Genomic DNA, 18273 nt, shown 5'->3' with positions numbered 1-18273 from the left:
CCAGACACGTAACGGGAGGGCAGAGGGGCTTCCACTCTTGCTGGCGAATTAGTAACAAAGGTCCCAAAGTGGGGAGAGGCAAATACTAGGCACCCACATTCTAAAGGGGCCACAAACAACCAGGGCAGAACTCAGTCAATCCAGCCACCAGCCACCCTGTTCCTGTATACATGAGAAGACCAGGGCCGAGGGCAAGTCACAGGTGTACACACATCGAAACTGAGCAAACTGTACATTTTCCACATATGCAGTTCACCCCATGTCAACTACCCCTTACTAAATCTTAAAAAAAAAAAGGTGGGGATGAATTATCAGCAGTGTAATGTTTGCAGAGAAGTACTCACTCTGCATACTGCAAAGCCAGTAAGGGGGTGCTCCTCCGGGAGCAAGGAAGAGAGGCCGGCAGGATGGGGAGACAGGCTGTACACCCATCCAGATGAAAATCATAGTGCAGTTACCTCCGTGGAAGGAGGGGAGGCAGACATGAATACCCTGGACTTGGGAACATGCACCACCTCAGACATGAATCTCTGCCTTTTCATCCAGGCTGGCAGGAGCAGCCGAGCCAGCAAGGCAAGGAGGGGCTGCAGTGAAGTCGGCCTGGGCCCCTCCCCCACTGTCACACTCCCTTGCGGCTCGGCTCATTCTGGGATGCAGATGAAGGAGTGTGGATGCGGTAGGGGGTCCTGGGCTACTAAGGAGGGAAAGGGAATTGGGGGTCCACCTGGCATGAAGCCTCAGCTGGCTCACTCTGAAGGATCCTTGGTAACAGACGGGGCCCCTGAAAACCAGCAGCAAAGGCCACCAGCAGCGCATTGAACCAGGCTGGGCCAGAGTGAGAGCAAGGCACTTCCCCACCACTGACGGCAGCCAGTCACACAAGACAGGCCCAGCTCTGGACACCCAGCATCAAAGGGGCCAGGCCCAGGAGAAGGGAAGAGAGGAGACATCCTTGAAGGTAACACACATCCCTCGCCACTCCCATCCCCCCGGCAAATGGAAGGCTGCCCAGCTCTAGGGGATGGGAGGAGATGAGCTCTGGTTCAGATTTGCGGTTGGAATGTTAAACTGCCCTACTTGTAGTGAACTGATTGTTTTTACTCCCTTCTAAAAATTTATTTCAAAAACACACAAAAGTAGAGAGAACAGTAATAATAAACCCCTGGATCTATCACCTCTCTGCAAACATTATCAACTAATGGCCAATTTTGTTTCATCAATGCCCCCATTGCCTTCCCAACCCACCACAGATTATTTTGAAGAAATTCCAGGCATCATATCATTTTACCCATAAATATTTCATTATGTATCTCTAAAAGATAGGGACTCATATTTTTAAAAACTAACCATAATAATGTCATCACAACCTAAAAAGACATATAGCAATAATTCTTACCATCATCAAATATCCAGTTAATATGCACATTTCCCCAATCGTTTTATAATACGACTAGATTGCAATTTTTCATAACTGAAAGTGGCCAGAAAGCATGGAGTCTGCCTAAGGTGTTGCCAAGGGCAAGAATGAGAGGACAGCTGAAGGTAGCTGTTGGAAGAAATGAACTCCTGCTGGTCACGTTGCACTGCGTTCAGACTCTTCAACGCACCAGATACCGCACAGAATCCCCCAGGGACTGCTCCCCACCTGCCAGTCATGGCCACCCAATGACTGCCTTCCACGTGCCCCCAGGGTTCTCTTCCTCACACGCTCCTCCTCCTTAGGTTTGGCTCCAGGAAGGAAGTGCCTCTCCTCTGGGCTCCAGACCCCTGGTGTCCCCCCTGCCTTCCCTATTAGACAAGAACTTCTCATAGGCAAGGACTGCTACCTCACCCTTTTGTTGTATCCTCTGGACCCAGCCAGGGTTGTGGGACCAGACAGCTAAGAATGGAGAGGCAGCCTTGAATCATGAGGCCCCTGCCTGTCTGACTTTGCCTACGGCACACCATCCAGAACTCTGCCTGGGATCCCTGCCCTCTAAGTGGGCCCCATCTCTTAAACACCACATTGGCTTTTGCCTGACTCTGGCAATGATAAATTCATCATACTGGACTAGACTTCCTGGCTGCCCCAAGTTCATTTCCCAAGCGCAGGCTTTGACATCTCTTCCATCTTTTCCCTGCTGTCTGCCTCATTCTCCTCTTTCTCCTACCCTGGCCCCACTGCTTGGCCCCAGGGGAAGCCCACCCTCCCCTCTGAGCCTGTCTGCGCTCGGCACCCTGCCTTACCTGCGGCATCCAGATGATCTTCTGCGTCCGGAAGAAGTGGTACATGGCCGAGAAGCGCTCATAGCCCCCCTTCAGGATACGGACAGGGTGGCGGGTGAGGTGGGTCAGGGCTTTGCCACACTTAATGGCGGCTCCGAGAACCGGTCCTAAGAGTGGAGATCAAAGAGATGAACGTCCTCTGAGTGCTCACCATTTGTCTATGGCTCCAGCGGACGGCCACTTTATTCTGAAAAGCAATTATCGAGGAAGCTGAAGCAAATATAGAGACGAGTGTTACAATTAAAACTTAAAAAGCAACTTACCACCAAGTAAGCTATCTTTTTTTTCTGTAAACTCTGAGATTATATATATATATCTCCACATTGTTGTAAGGAAGGACGATTTAACATAAGGGAAATATATATTGTATGTATATATCATATATTACATTTATATTGTATATTGTGTATTATACAGCACATGTATATCATATATTATATACCACACAATTCACCTATTTAAAGTGCATAAACTAAATGGTTTCTGGTATATTTACAGAGTTGTGTAACCATTACCACAATCAATTTTAGAACATTTTCACCACCCCACAAAGAAACCCTGTACCGGTTAGAGGGTTTCACTCCTCATTTCCCTCCAAACACCCAGCTCTAGGCAATCACTAACCTAACTCTTCTCTATGGGTTTACCTAGTCTGGACATTTCATATAAATGGAATCATACAATATGTGGCATTTTGTGTCTGGCTTTTTCCTCTACATAATATTTTCAAAGTTCATGCATATTGTAGCATATATCAGTATTCCATACTTTTTTACGGCTGAATAACGCTCCATGGTGTGGATCAACACCTTTTATTTATCCATTCATCTGTTGACGGACATTTGGGTTGTTTCCACGTTTTGGCTGTTGGAAATAATGCTGCTATGAACATTCGTGTGCAAGGTTTTATGTGCACATGTCTTCCTTTCTCTTGGGTACATACCTAGGAGTGGAATTTCTGGACCATATGGTACCTCTACGTTCAACTTTTTGAGGAAACGCCAAACTGTTTCCCACAGCAATTGCACCATTTTACGTTCCGACCAGCGGTACATGAGGGTTGCAATTTCTCCACAGCCTCATCGACACTTGATATTATCTGCCTTTTTGATTATGGCCATTCTAGCAGGTGTGAAGTGGTATCTCATCATGGTCTTGACATCAATTTAATCTCTTTTTTTTGAGGAAGATTAGCCCTGAGCTGACTTCTGCCAATCCTCCTCTTTTTGCTGAGGAAGACTGGCCCTGAGCTAACATCTGTGCCCACCTTCCTCTACTTTATATGTGGGACGCCTGCCACAGCATGGCTGGCCAAGTGGTGCCATGTCCACACTGGGATCCGAACCGGTGAACCCCAGGCCACCAAAGCGGAACGTGCCAAATTCACCGCTGTGCCGCCGGGCCAGTCCCGACATCAATTTAATCTTAAACGCCTTCACTGATCTGCAGAATCACTATTAGATTGTATGCACCCTAGATATATATGACAGGAAGGATGCAAAATTAAGGCCAAGCCGAACTATCCTGAGGCCAGGATCCGGCTCATAAGAGAAACACTGTGCAGCAGACTCTGGAGAGCCAGCGGCAAGGAGGAAGGGAAGGGCATGGACCCTGACTTCTATATTGAACCTTTGTCCAGGGAGAGAAGGCCAATTTCAGCAGGGGCTGCTAAGGACATAAATGGCCTGAGACGCTTCAGAGAGGCTATATTTGCAAGAAGAGCCAGGAGTCAACAGCCAGGCCAGGAGGCAACCTGTAACTGGCAAGACAGGAGCCAAAGCCCACCCCAGAGGGCCAGGCTTGGCAGCCAGGGAGGCTTGAGCAAGAGCCTGAACAATGACCGGTGGAGTCAGAGGACCCAGGTGAGTTGGGCAGAGAGTCCCAGGCCACAATGCTGCTGCCTTTAAGCCAGACAGCTGCTCCCCGCCAAAGTCACACGACCCGCTGGAGGCTTATTCAGACTCAGGAGTGATGGGGTCAGGGCTGGAGGAAGGTCAGTTTCCAGGGGACAATTAGAGACTCTGGCGGAAAGCCATGAGAACATCCCAAGGCCCAGGCTATCCAGCCAAGGAGGTAACGGGGTTAAGATTTTTTGAAACATTAAATCTGTTCATTTTTATTCCCACTAATCCTGAGTTCTCCATTGACACGAGGTTTCCCACACTTGGAACGGGGCGCCCACTGCTTCAGGGGGCGGGGGGCATCACCAGGAACAAGGGGGTCGCCACTCAGCTGGGTATGTTAAATTATTTTCGGTCCTTACAGACAATTGTCTTGAAAGTGAAGCCTTGCTGAGAGGAGAAAAAGAATCCCCGAATTCCCAAGCTTCCCTTCACAGTTGGTGTGAATGCCCGGCCCAGGGATCTCCCCCCACACATATCAAGAGCCCAGCTCAGGGCTCCATACTCCAAATGTCACAAGGAAGGACAATTTCTCATCAGGGAAATGTCTCTCATACAAGAAGGGGCTGCCCTCTGCTGCTCAAAGGAGCTTGGAGACAGAGTCCGAGGGCCAAGACAAGGGAAGACACTTGTTGGGTTCTTAAGAAGAGACCCAGCTGAGGCGGTAGAAACACATGGGCTGGAGGGGGAGCTGAAAATAGCTTGTGCCCCATTCTCCACCAGGATTCTGAGGCACCCCCCAGCGGAGGTGTGGAGTGGTTAACCTAACGCTGGAGACCAACCTAATGCCGGAAGGAAGACACAGCAGGCCCAGGGGTCAGCAGCACCTGTGGACAGTCAGGTAGGGGGTAGGAGGGGATGGGGCTGAGGCCCCAGGAGCCATTGCCACGCACTGCCAGCTGGAGGGAACCGCTCACGTCTTACACTAGCTGTGGACATTTTGGCCACGACACAGCAAGGACAGAGGCCACAGAGACTGAGCTGCACCTCACCCAGAGGCCCACAGGAAAGGACGACACAGAGCCGGACACCTGAATCTGGGATGCAATGAAGGCTCCCTCCACACTCACATTTCCCTGGGGGTCTGGGAGGCAGGTTCTTAACAGCGGAAGGGAGAAGGGAGTGGAGAGAAAAACCTTAAAGTGGTCTTTTACCCAAAAGACTCTGCATTTACCTGAAAGATGCCATTTTAAAGGAGAAAAGTTGCCTCGAGTGGGCTAGGTGTACACGTGTGTGGTTTCCTGTTTTGTTGTGTTGTTGTTTTGTGGTTGTGGCTTCCTACCGAGAATGGAGACTCCACAGCACAGTGAGCTCACTTATATAACACAGAGGGGGTTATCTTTATTGACCACCATTTCCTAGGGTTTCAGCATCCCGCTATCATCCTAGGATTGCAAACCGGAGCCCAATAGGATGAGTTTAGGGAAGAGGGGACAATTTCCTGGCTAAGGACCTCCTGGGAAGATTGGTTTTATTAAAGGTGGAAGCCTAGCGCCACCCAGTGACCACTGGTATGAATGCCCTGGCCCATGGAACCACCCACACATATGACTGAGCCACAGCAGCAGAGCCCCATGCCAATGGCACATGGTGTCAGTCCAAAACCAGAGGCTGGATGGAGAATGCAACAGAGTCTCAGTGAAGCCGATTAGAACTGACCACATTTTTTTTTTCCTCAGGAAGATTCGCCCTGAGCTACCATCCATGCCAATCTTCTCTATTTTTCAGTATGTGGGCCACCAGTGCAGCATGGCTACAAACCAAGCGGTGTAGATCTGTGCCCAGGAACTGAACCCAGGCCATCAAAGCGGAGCACGCTGAACTTAACCACTAGGCCACTGGGGCTGGCCCAAGAACTGACCACATTTTGCTCCAACTAGGAGCTGGCATGACTGCATTGTTCCCCACCATCACTGTCCAGGCCTTCGGAGACTGACAGAGCCAAACTGCCCAGGTTTGAATCCTGGCCTCACCACTTGCTAGGTGTAGTGGTTTAAAAAAAAGCCCACAAATTCTTTCAAATGCCTCCCTTTAAAAGGTCGAGCCTAATTCCCCTCTCCCTGAGGGTAAGCTATACTCAGTGACCTCCTTCTAAGGAACAGAACGTGGCAGAGGTGACTGTGTCTAAGGCCCAAGACTAGATCATAAAAAGCAGGCGGCTTCCCCTCGTTCTCCCTCTCTCAGATCGTTCACTCCAGGAGAAACCAGCTGCCATGCTGTGAGGACGGCAGCCTCGCTGATGTCTTGACTACAAACTCAGGACAGATCCTGTACCAGAATCTTCCAGTCAAGCTACTCCTGAATTCTGGACCCACAGAAACTATGAGATAATTAATGTTTGCCATATTAAGCTACATTGTGGGGGTAATTTGTTTGGGGGTAGTTTGTTACGCAGCAATAGACAACTCATTCACTAGGTATGGGACTTCAGATGAGTCACTTTTCTGGGCCCCAATTTCCCCATCTATAAATTTGGGCTGTTACCTATCAGGAGACAATTCTCCACGGTCTCTCACATTTCCACATATCCTTTGAGCAAAGGCACTGGTTTTTCAAGGACATTTACATAACAAATAGCCTTGGAAGACAGAGACAGTTTCTCCCTCCAGAGCCAAGGGCCACCAGGCTTTCTGCCCATTATGAAAGATTCAGGTCCCCTAAGCTCAGAATTCTCCTATAATACAACACACTGCGTGGATAGATATTACTTGGCCCTCTTCATGTCACCCTGTGAGAACTGGGATGTGGGGCATCAGGGCAGGAAAATGATGACAATCTGTCTAGTTTTACGGTTCTGAGTAATAAAGTCCTTTGTCTCTGACCCAGGAGCCTCATGTCTTCTGCCAGAATCTATGAAACTGACTGACTCACTTGTCGTCTTGTGAGGACGAACAGCCTCAGATCCTTCCCGGTTCTCGACATCACCGTCCTCACAGGCTGTTCTGCAGATGGCATGAGGTGACCCGGGCAGAGCACTCAGCATGGCTGCTGGCACGTGGCAAAGTGTCTGACCGCCGTTAACTATTATTCTTGCTGCTGTTGTAAGGACTCACCTTCTCTGCTCTCATCAGAGACGTCATCATCACTGCTGTGTCTTAAGATCTCCAGGAAGCTGGTGTTGTTATCGTACACCACACAGTATTTCACGCACTCCAGATCCACAGACTCCGGGATAAGATATTCATTTGCCTTCTAAAGAAACCACGAGAGAATCCTGTTGACAGGTCGGTTCAGCTGAGCAAATATTCCCTGAGCACCAGCACCAGGAGGACTGTGCCTCTTCCCCTGACTACACACACAGGCACAGAAGCACCGAGAGTGCACTGGAGAGTCTGCTAAATTCCAAGGATCTTTCACACCCACATCCCTGCTGCAAAAAGCTGACCCTGGGTCACTGGACCAGAGGTAAGTGCCTGGCCAAAGAACGGCTGGTCCACGGACCGGCACGCAGCCTGTTAGGTGCCCCAGCACAAGCGCTATCAGAGAGGCCGTGGCGAACCGAACTAACAGTATCCTCACTCCGGGGGAGAGTGGTTGGCAGTGGGGGCCAGATCCAAAATCCCCCATAAAGAGGGCAATAAGTAGAAGGCTTGAATAAGCAGAAGTCACGAGGCCAAATGGAAGCTCAAATGGAAGCCCTGTGAGAGCGGGAACTTTTGTCCGTTTTCAGTCACCTATGTGTCCCGAGCTTCCGGAACACTGCCTGGCAAATGATAGGCCTTAAACATAGTTAAAGGAAGGACTGGGCAAACAGGAGCCATGTGGTCTCGAGGAGTAGCTGGGGAGTGGCTGAGTTGCCATGATGGCAGACCGCAGCGGCAGGACACAGATGCCTTCTGCCAAGGAGGTGATGAGCTCTCGCAGCATCCTAACTGCCCAGCATCCCAAAGAGTGTCCCAGAGCTCAGGGAGGCCTGGCTGGGCAGTGGCTAAGAGGTTAGTCTTCACTTGTTCGCAAGGCTTCCCGAAAGCCCCCACTATTCAGGGGCACCTGAGCCTGACTGTGTCCCTGGCGCCCTGGTCTGGCTGACATGGAGGCTCTGACAGAGGACAGGTGTACCCTACTCTACCACCGGCAGTGAGGGAACACCCATGGAGGCACAGACCAGGGAAGTTCTCTGGGACTCAACGGGGAGAAACCATACTAGTCTAAAGGAATTAGGAGACAGATGGCGCTCTGAGCAGGACTTAGACGGGGGAGGGGGAGGATGAGGAAAGGGGCATTCTGGGTGTGAAAACCATGAGCAAAGGAGAAGGTGGGAATAGCTCACAGAGGCTGGAGCTGGTGGGGGAGCAGGAGAGATGTAGCTGGACATTCATCCGTCTGTTTGATAAACATTCATTGAGGACCCACTTTGCGCTTACACTGCGCTAGGTTCTGGAATACAGAGACTCAAAAAAGAAAAGGGAAATGGCTAAGTTGGCCTGGAGGACTCAGAGAGGCCGCACGGAGAGGCCGCCCAAGGCAGGAAGCCTTTGAGATGAGACTGCAGGGGCGAGTGGAAACTTACCACATGGACAAGGGCTGGGGGAGTGTTCGAGGCAGAAGGAACAGCTTCCAATCATTCATTTTCATCAACAAATAGGTACTGAGCACCTACCAGATGCCAGGGACCAGATTGAGCATCTGGGCTACAATGACGCACTGCCAGGGTTAGCAAGGACCTGAGAGAGAAGAGACCCTGGGGGTGGGGGTTGGGGGGGGGAAAGACTGCATGCAGGGCTCTGTCTTCTTAAAAAGCTGGAATGGACAAAGGAAGTTGGGAAGGGAGGAGCGGGGAGCTTCCATCTTTGGGTTATAATAACTATCTCTATGGTTTATTGTCTGTTCCCTGAGTGGAACAGAAGCTCATGAGGTCAGAGGCAATGAATGAAGGGCATCTTGTATTCTGTTTTATCCCCCAGGATCCGGAACAGTGCCCGGGATGTCAAGGACTTAAATCAATATTTGCTTAACGAAGCTGTTGACCATGATGAGGGTGGGGTGGGGTGTGGACACTTTAGGGAGTGTATGAGAAGTGGGGAGACCCTCGTAATGGATGCATAGGGGCGGTCCTGCCTCTGCTGCCCACAGTGGCCAACAGCAGGTGCCGCCTCCTGGATCTTGGAGACAATCTCCCATCCTCCCCACCTCCTGTGGGGTAGCCAGGCTGCCTAGATTCTGACTCTGCTGGTATACCTTCTTCACTCGACGGGCCGTAATCACATGGCTTTCATCATACTCCCGTTTGGAACGCACATCTGAAAGGGAAAAGTATTGAGCTAATAACTGTATTTGCAAAGGAGAACATGACCAAATTACTTAGAGTACTCACATCATCATCAAGATATATTTGTTTGGCAGTTAGGTGACAGGGACCGACAGTATAAATTCAAGGTGTGTAGTTTCACTGCTCTGGGCTGCCCACATGACTCCCTTGCCCCATCATACCACACACCTCCTTCAAGGGTGTTGAGACTTTGAGTCTTTGATTTAGGGAGAATTTTCTCTGAGGTCCAATAAAGCAGGGAGGGAAGAAATCAAAGCCAGACTGAGCTCATCCTAAATGCCCCTTGTAATTTTAGACCCAAACGCAGACTGTAGAAGCTAGAAGCTGAGGGTCTAACGCCCCTGCTAGGACAGAAGATGTGGTATTGCTGCTCCTCAAAGCTGGGAGGAACGTGGAGCAGGAATTGAGGCTTACGCATAAATCCTGAAAAGGACCGTTATCCCAAATATCCAAACAATTTTCAAAATTCAACAATAGGAAAATAAACAACCCAATTAAAAAACGGGCAAAAGATATGAACAGACACCTTACCAAAGAAGATATACAGATGGCATATATGCATATGAAAAGAAGTTCGACATCACATGTCACTAGGGAATTGCAAATTAAAACAACAATGAAATCTCTCTCTCATCTATAAGAATGTTGAAAATCCAAAATACTGACAACACCAAATGCTGGTGAGATGGGGAACAACAGGACTCTCATTCATTGCTGATGGAAACGCAAAATGGTACAGCCACTTTGGAAGACAGTGTGGCTATTTCTAACAAAACTATACATACTCTTCTTAGCAATCGTGCTCCTTGGTATTCACCTAAATGGGTTGAAAATTTATGAACACACAAAAACCTACACACAGATGTTTATAGCAGTTTTATAATTGTCAAAACTTGGGAGCAACCAAGTTGTCCTTCAGTAGGTGAATGGATAAACAAACTGTGGTACACCCAGACAACAGAATATTGCTCAGCGCTAAAAACAAAAGAGCTATCAAGCCATGCAAAGACACAGAGGAAAGTGAAATGCATGCTACTAAGTGAGAGAAGCCAATCTGAAAAGGCTACATACTGTTTGCCTCCAACCCTGTGACATTCCTGGAAAGGCAAAACTGTGGAGACAGTGAAAAGACCAGTGTTGCCATGGGTTGGGGGAAGGAGGGAGGAATAGATGGAGCAGAAAGGGTTTTTAGGGAAGTGAAACTACTCTGTATGATACTATAGTGATGGATACATGTCATTAAACATCTGTCAAAACCCACAGCATGTGAAATACTGAGTGCTGTAAACTGTGGGCTTTGAGTGATAATGACATGTCAGTGCACGCTCATTAACTTTAACAAAGATACCACTCTGGGGTGGAGGGAGGCCGGCCCCACGGCGTAGCAGTTAAGCTCACATGCTCCACTTCGCCAGTTTGTATCCCGGGTTTGGATCCCTAGCGTGGACATACACACCACCTATTAGGCCATGCTGTGGCAGGTGTCCCACATATAAAGTAGAGGAAGATGGGCACGGGTGTTAGCTCATGGCCAGTCTTCCTCCTCAAACATAAATAAATAGATAAATATATGCCCCACTCCAATTTGGGATGAGAATCGTGGGAGGGCCTGTGCTTGCATGGGGGAAGGGAGTATATGGGAGCTCTCTGTACTTGCTGCTCAATTTTGCTGTGAACCTAAAACTGCTCTAAAAAATAAAGTCTCTTTTAAAAAAAGATATAAGAAAGCACTAACCACAAAAGAAAATATGGATAAATCTAATCCTACTAAATTAAGAATTTTGGGGGGCTGGCTCTGTGGCTGAGCGGTTAAGTTCTCGCGCTCTGTTTCAGTGGCCCAGGGTTTTGCTGGTTCGGATCCTTGGCGCAGACACGGCACCGCTCATCAAGCCCTGCTGAGGCAGCGTCCTACATGCCACAACTAGAAGGACCCACAGAAAAGAAAGTAAAAGAGCAAGCCATAGAGTGAGAGAAAACATCTGTAACACAAATAACTAACAGAAGACCTATATCCAGAATACATAAAGAACTCATACATCAATGGGGGAAAAGAACTTCAGATATCTGAAGATATCTTTATTTTAAGATACCTTAAGAAACAGCTCAAGGCCGCACCCCCAGGATGACCACAGCCCCCCGTAAAGTGCCTGCCTGAGAAAACTCAAGGGGGCCACTGTCTGTTCCAGCAACATCTGAAGATGGGGCCCATCTCCCAGCCTCTGCAGAGGGGAGGAGCCTAACTTTGATGAGCGCCACTTAGCAAGCCCAGACGGGTTTCACATGGACCAACCCCCTCCCCTGTTTATAATTTTTCCCTTCCCTGACTCTACTGAGCCCCTGCTCACCCCCTCCCGCCTCCCTCACTCTCCCTTTAAAATGCCCAGTCTTCTCTGTGCAAATTGAACTGAAGTTCAGTTCACACTGGACTCTTTTCCCTATTGCAATAGAATATTACCGATTAAAATCTGTCCTCACCACTTTACTAGTGTCTGGCTTCGTTTCTCTTTGACACTATTTAGCAACAAGAATGAACAAACTACAGCATAGCCACATCCAACAACATGAGTGAATCTTAATAATATAATCTTGAGCAAAAGAAGTCCGATACATAGTCTGCATGGCTCGAAAACAAGTGAAACTAAGCACAGTATATTGTAAGCTCATTTCATTTATTTATATAGATGCGAAAATCTGAAATGAATAGTAAGCCAAATCTAACAGTGTGCAGAAAAAATAATGTATCATGATCTAGTAGGAGCTATGTAATACTAGAAAACCACATATTAAAGGAGGAAAATTGTATGTTCATTTCCATAGATGCAGGAAAATTTCAATTCATATCATGGAAAAAAGTTCTTAGTAAATTAGGAATATAAGGCAACTTCCTTAACTCAATGGATACCTTACTAAATATCTACAGCAAACATCATACTGACTGGTAAAGCGAGAAACAAGTCCAATGCTCACTATGCTCCTCTTTAACATGGTATTGGAGGGCAAAGGGTACAGCAATGTAGTAAGATAAGAAAAAATTAAGTGTATAAGAATTGAAACAGAAGACATAAAACTGTCATCATAAACAGAGAAATATGACGGTCTATATAGAAAATCCAAGAGAATTGCAAACAATTAGAATTAGTCAGAGAGCACACCAAGGTTGCTAGATACAATATCAACATAAAAAAATCAATAATGGTCTGTAAAAGTGGAGAAAAAAAATGTTTCAAAAGAGGAAAAGCCTTGTAATAATGCTTCAATATTCCAAGTGTCCACCAGAACCCACAAAAGAGCAACAGAGACTAAAGAGATGGATGTGCACACAGGAAATAATTCAGAAAAGTCCTGTAAAACCACGAAAAGCTACAGGAAGACAGAAGCTGAAGCCCATCCCTTAAATGATCCTTGAATGAGGAAGAACCTGGGACAAAAAAGAAAAAGAAGGTAGAAAACAAATCCAAAAATGGTCAGGAAGTGCCAAAGGGGGACAGCAAAGAAGAAGAGAATAAGAAGCAAAATACTTGCATGAAAAAAAGTACAAAGATGAAAAGTAAATCAAATAAAAGCAGCAAGCCAGCTCGGAAGGGGCCTGCTCAGGTAGGTGGGGCCTGCTCAGGTGGGAGGGGCCTGCTCAGGTGGGTGGGGCCTGCTCTGGTGGGAGGGGCCTGCTCAGGTGGGAGGGGCCTGCTCAGGTGGGAGGGGCCTGCTCAGGTGGGAGGGGCCTGCTCAGGTGGGTGGGGCCTGCTCAGGAGGGAGGGGCCTGCTCAGGTGGGAGGGGCCTGCTCAGGTGGGTGGGGCCTGCTCAGGTGTGATAGGCCTCCTCAGGTGGAACCACCTCCTCTCATGGAGCTTCCTCTTCACATGGAGGCACAAGGTTTCCTTCCCAAAAAGATAATACAGTCATGTGTTGCTTAACGACGGGTACATTCTGAGAAATGCATCATTAGGTGATTTTGTCATTGTGTGAACATCACAGAATGTCCTTACACAAACATACATGGTATAGCCTACTAAACACCTAGGCTGTGTGGCACTAATCTTACGGGTCCACTGTCCTACATGCAGTCCATCATCGATCAAAACACCATCACGCGGCACATGACGATAAAAAGGAAAAGTCCAATGTGCGGAGTGAATCTAAAGGAAAGTGCAGCAGCTAAAGGAGAGTGCAGGTGCCCAGGAGCTCTTACCACATCACCACCACCGCCCAAGGAAAAGTGAAAAGAAGAGGAGTCAAAAGACCAAGAACTAATCTCCAAAGGGAAGGAAACAGAGAGGCCCCTCTTCAGGAAGCAGAAGCAGAAGAGGCAGAGAAGAGTCAGCTGGTCTTGATGGAGAGGAAGGAACCCACAGTATTTCATCCTCTGCATAAAACCTGAACATGCCAGAGGGTGAAAGCTCAGATGGTAAACGTCAGGCTGACACTATGCTTTGTGAAAAGGAAACGGACAGCGATCCAAACACAGCAGAGAATCTCCCAGGTAACGACTGGGCAGCGCAAGAACCAGTTTCCTTCCTCCACCAATAGAAAAGGGTGAAGCAGGGTCCCCACCTGCCCTGGCATCACCTCCTGCTACCATTGCAGTAAATCAGTCTCAGGAAACCAGTGAAGACGAAGGCATCCATGGTCATGGCAGAAGTGACCTAAGGGACAATGTGTCAGAGGGTAGCGACGATTCTGGCCTGAATGGGGCCCGGCTGGTTGCACAAGAAACTAGTAGAAAAAATGCAAGGAGGTCTTGGCAGTCAAGTGGCTGAGGGAGATTTTGTGTCTATCTTCTGTGCTCGTTCTTTTAGAAAGGAACGAGATTACAGCAAACACTTCAATCAATCGCCATTCGGTTAATATACACTTCCTTGAAAAGGCAGCTAAAGGGCAGGAATAATTAACCTTTGGCCAAGGCTTCAGTTCTTAGTCTGTAAGATCTCTTACCTTTTATATTCATCCACACTGAAAGACAACCTTTTCTTTTGAAGACTGCTTTAACGTCCAATGCTGATTTTTGAGTTGTATTCTTTTCCTTAGGACATTATGTATACCTATTGATTGTTGTACAAATTTTAGCAAATCCAAGGGAGTTAGTATACTAAACCAGTAGACACCCACTCTGTTAGCCGAAGTGTTTAATGGAAACGAGAAGGCCAAGATGGTATAACAGCCTTCTATCGCTTTGTCCAGCTACAACTCACTAGTTTGTTCCCTTTGTCTATCTTCCTGCTTCACTTTAGTTTACTCTTAGTTTTGTTACTGAACCAGGTTCGTTTTTACCCGCCGCCCAGAAAGCCAAACACCGAGATGACGAGATTGCAGCCGAGAGAGAGTTTACTCACAAGGCAGCCATGGGAGGAAGCAAGAGCATGAGCCTCAAATTCGCTTCCCCGAAAATAGGGACTCAGGGATATTTGTGGGATGGGGGGCAAGGTGGTCTGAAATGTGGAGAGAGGTGATTGGAGGTGAGGAGAGGTGAGGTAATTGATGATCTGTGCAAGCGTAGTCAGACGCCATGCCTCTTCATAGCACCCATGTTCACAAAATGGCAGCATTAGCATGATGTGAGGGTGGAGTTTTTAGCCTCTTGACATCAAAAGGTCACCTATCGGACATCTGCGGACATCTGGGAGGGCCCAGTTGATGAGCTGGTGGTCTCAACTGGCCTGAAGTGGACAAGGAGCTCTAATTCCTGAAAAACAGCTCACACACTCATTCCCATGGTGACCCAGACTCCAGGAAGATGTTATCTATAGAACCTAGGGGGAGTCAGATAGCATAGTGCCAAACAGCACAGTTAACAATGGGCGGGTGAGCAGCTAAAAGCTATAATCAGTAATCGCAAAAAGGAAAAAAAGAACTTTAGTTCCTAGCTACTCAATCATCAATAGCTCACTCTCCGCCGGTTTCAGTTTCTTGTTTAGCTGTACAAAAATTGGCAAACTTAATAGCAAATTACTTGAAGGATTTGCCTGCTTTATATATATGCTAGCACTTTGAAAATTTTTTTGAGAGATGATAGACATTTAAATTGAAGAAAAATTCTCCCAACAATCGACATTCTATCAGTCAAGGTATTTACTTCCTGAGCTTTGATCAATATTTCTTATCTGTGTATGTTAGTCATCATTAAAACAGTGACTTTGATGTGTTTTTGAAATTTTGGTCCTTTAATGGCTTTAGATGTTGCACATTGTTGTTTTAACCCATGCAGTTAACGTTTTTCTAGAAACATCATTTGTGTTGAACAGTAACACTTTAAACATATATATGTACATGTTTATTTTGGTCTCTGGAGAGACACTTTTACGTTTCTTTGCAAAAGAGCAGTTTCCTAACAACATGCTACTGAAGAGCCCGAGGGGCCAACGAAGACATCAAAAGAGAAATGAAAAGGGCAGTTTTCTTTGCTACAATTGTCTTTTTGCAGAATATTAGTGTGTTCAAGTTTGCAAGCAAATGAAACATGCAGGTTCAATCCACAGATTCTGATTTTCACATCTTGTTTATGATGAGGATTTTAGGCCGGTTACTTTTAAAACTGCAGATGAGAAGCAGGCTCCGAGGAGCAGAGTTTGCTTGCCTTTTGTTGGGAGGCATTTACATTTGTGGGGGAAACCCCCATCTGTGGGGATGCCTCCCTCTCTGTGCCAGGAAGAAGGGAGATGACCTTGTCTCTGGAAACTCTTAATCAATGCCAAAGGCAAGAACTTAAGTTGGTTACTGTCTGGCAACCTCATGTAACTGATTCAAGGTGGTGGCTTCTGGCCTTTACTTAATCTGATTTGATTCTTATCTAAAAGTTGTGGGACCACCCAATGGCCAGACCCCACCTGCACTGACACCATTTTAACTTTTTTACATGTTCTTTCCTTTGTCTTGTAAAGAGATGGCTCACATACCTATGCCTTAAATTTAGCCTGACTCTCCACTCATGTTTGCAGCAGAAGCGGTGGCAGCAGCACCTCCTCCTGCCCATGGGCCCTGTCCCCACACAGCAGCCTGACTGCCCATGGGTCCTGTCCCCATGCTATTCCACACTATTCTCTAAATAAAAGAGCACTACTGCCAGATCTTGAGAGTCCAAGAAATCTTTCTTTCGACTCCTCAGCTCACCAACCCTGCATCAATATCTATGCCAGAATCTATATTTCATATGTTATTTATTTTGAATGGACACAGTAAATTCACAACTCTCAGTTTTGCTTTTGCAATAAATCAACCATGGGCTCTATATTGAATGGATTTTTATCTCAAATACCAACCATCAGTCTTTTTCTTTGAATTGTTTTGGTACAGTTACTTCCTAAATGACAATGTTAAATCATATATTTGAGAAAAGCCTTTTTTCACAGATGGTCGGTGTCCATATAGCTACTCAACTGAATAAAGAATTCTAAGTGATATCTGGAAACTGCAAACCCTCTTGACATCAAAAGGTCACCTATCGGACATCTGCAGACATGGTTTTCCTTCAAATTATACAGAATACCACTTGTGAGATTCCAAAGCCACAGACAGCCCTTACACAACAAACTAGTGGGTGTCGTGGCTGTCCCATGACAGCCTCTCTCCACAGGTGAGGCCTCAAATGAATTGTGTCTATCCTGTGATTCATCCCATGGGGGCACTTTGTATGAAAAAGAGTAGGTACTCCCAAACTCTTCTGCAGCTTCTCTGGCCAGTCATCAAAGAATACAAAAGAACCTAATATAGGATTTGGCAATTCTTGCTGATAATAGTAATTCATTGCAGTAAAATAAAGTATGACCCCAACAGGCAATCTTGAACAATTCTGACCTCCCAGGTTCTATTCTGAAGTAATCACTTTATATTTCATTTATTTTCTTGTACATGATGATCTTTTCGAGGCAGGTTTTAGATTTTGGCAGTACAACATGAAAGATTAGGAAAAGCATTGATAAAGTATAAGCGGAAAACGTGTCAAAAAGCTGAGAGTGAATTTGAGTTGAGACAGTTAAGACGTTAATCTGAGAGTTAAATTTCAGTTAAGAAATAATAGACTTGAAAGTGATTCGAAGGCCAAAGATTTAAAGAAGCAGAAGATTCCCCCAAGACCCAAGGAGTAAGTTGTGTGATAACGGTGTGTGTTTGGGGTTGTGGGGGATCAGAATTGGCCACCCCAAAAGGTGTCTCTTTGCCTTACCTTGATTATTTTTAAGAACAAAAGACTCTGAAAGAAACTGACCCTCCCTCTAACTGCCTAAAAGAAATTCAAGATAAAAGGCCTGTCCCACAGCTAACTCTGGGTATCGGTAGACTGGGAGGGTCCTTGCCAAATCCATTTTTATCAAAGTTCTGTCTACCAAACTTTTGCTTTTCCATTTCCATGTGAATTGCCTGCCTCCCCTTTGAAGTCCCAAACCACTACCCTCAACATCCTCCTTTGTCTTTAGCTGAAGACGATATTTAAGCTGGCAGCTCAGCCATTTTGTTGAGTTACTCGGCTTTCCTGGGTCTCTCCCACGTATACATGTTATAAAGCTTTGTTTGATTTTTTATTTTCTCTTGTTATTCTGTCTCATGTCAATTTAATTCACAAGACCAGCCTGAAGGACCTAGAGTGGGTAGAGGAAATGATCTTCCTCTCCTACAGAGTGCACAAATGGGAATTAGGAGGTGATGTTGAATTCCAGGCTGACAATCATCCTCAACAAGAAGATCAAGCTGCAAATACTTAGGTTTTAAAACTGAAGTTACAAAGCTAGTTAAATCTTTCTAACAACTAGCTTTAATGTTCATGGGCACATTTTATGAAAGTTACCTTTAACATTAATATATAAAAAGAATCATCTTAAGCACAGAAGAAATTTTAGTGGATTCTTTCATAC

The 18273-nt window shown here is 46.5% G+C and overlaps 1 protein-coding gene across 10 annotated transcripts in view; it reads right to left on the bottom strand.

Moving 5' to 3' along the window:
• Positions 1-18273, bottom strand: part of STYXL1 (serine/threonine/tyrosine interacting like 1) — a 62292-nt gene that overhangs the window by 22389 nt on the left and 21630 nt on the right. For all 10 annotated transcript variants that reach the window (XM_070484418.1, XM_044747230.2, XM_070484421.1 and 7 more), the window contains exons 3-5: positions 9345-9406; positions 7220-7358; positions 2227-2372 (exon numbers count right to left, since the gene is read on the bottom strand). In XM_070484418.1, the coding sequence (XP_070340519.1) occupies positions 2227-2372; positions 7220-7358; positions 9345-9406 (347 nt within the window). The remainder of the gene's footprint in view (positions 1-2226; positions 2373-7219; positions 7359-9344; positions 9407-18273) is intronic.

This window comes from Equus asinus, chromosome 14 (genome assembly GCF_041296235.1).
Source record: "Equus asinus isolate D_3611 breed Donkey chromosome 14, EquAss-T2T_v2, whole genome shotgun sequence".
In the NCBI taxonomy this organism is placed as follows: Eukaryota; Metazoa; Chordata; class Mammalia; order Perissodactyla; family Equidae; genus Equus; species Equus asinus.
This window is presented reverse-complemented; position numbering and strand designations above follow the sequence as displayed.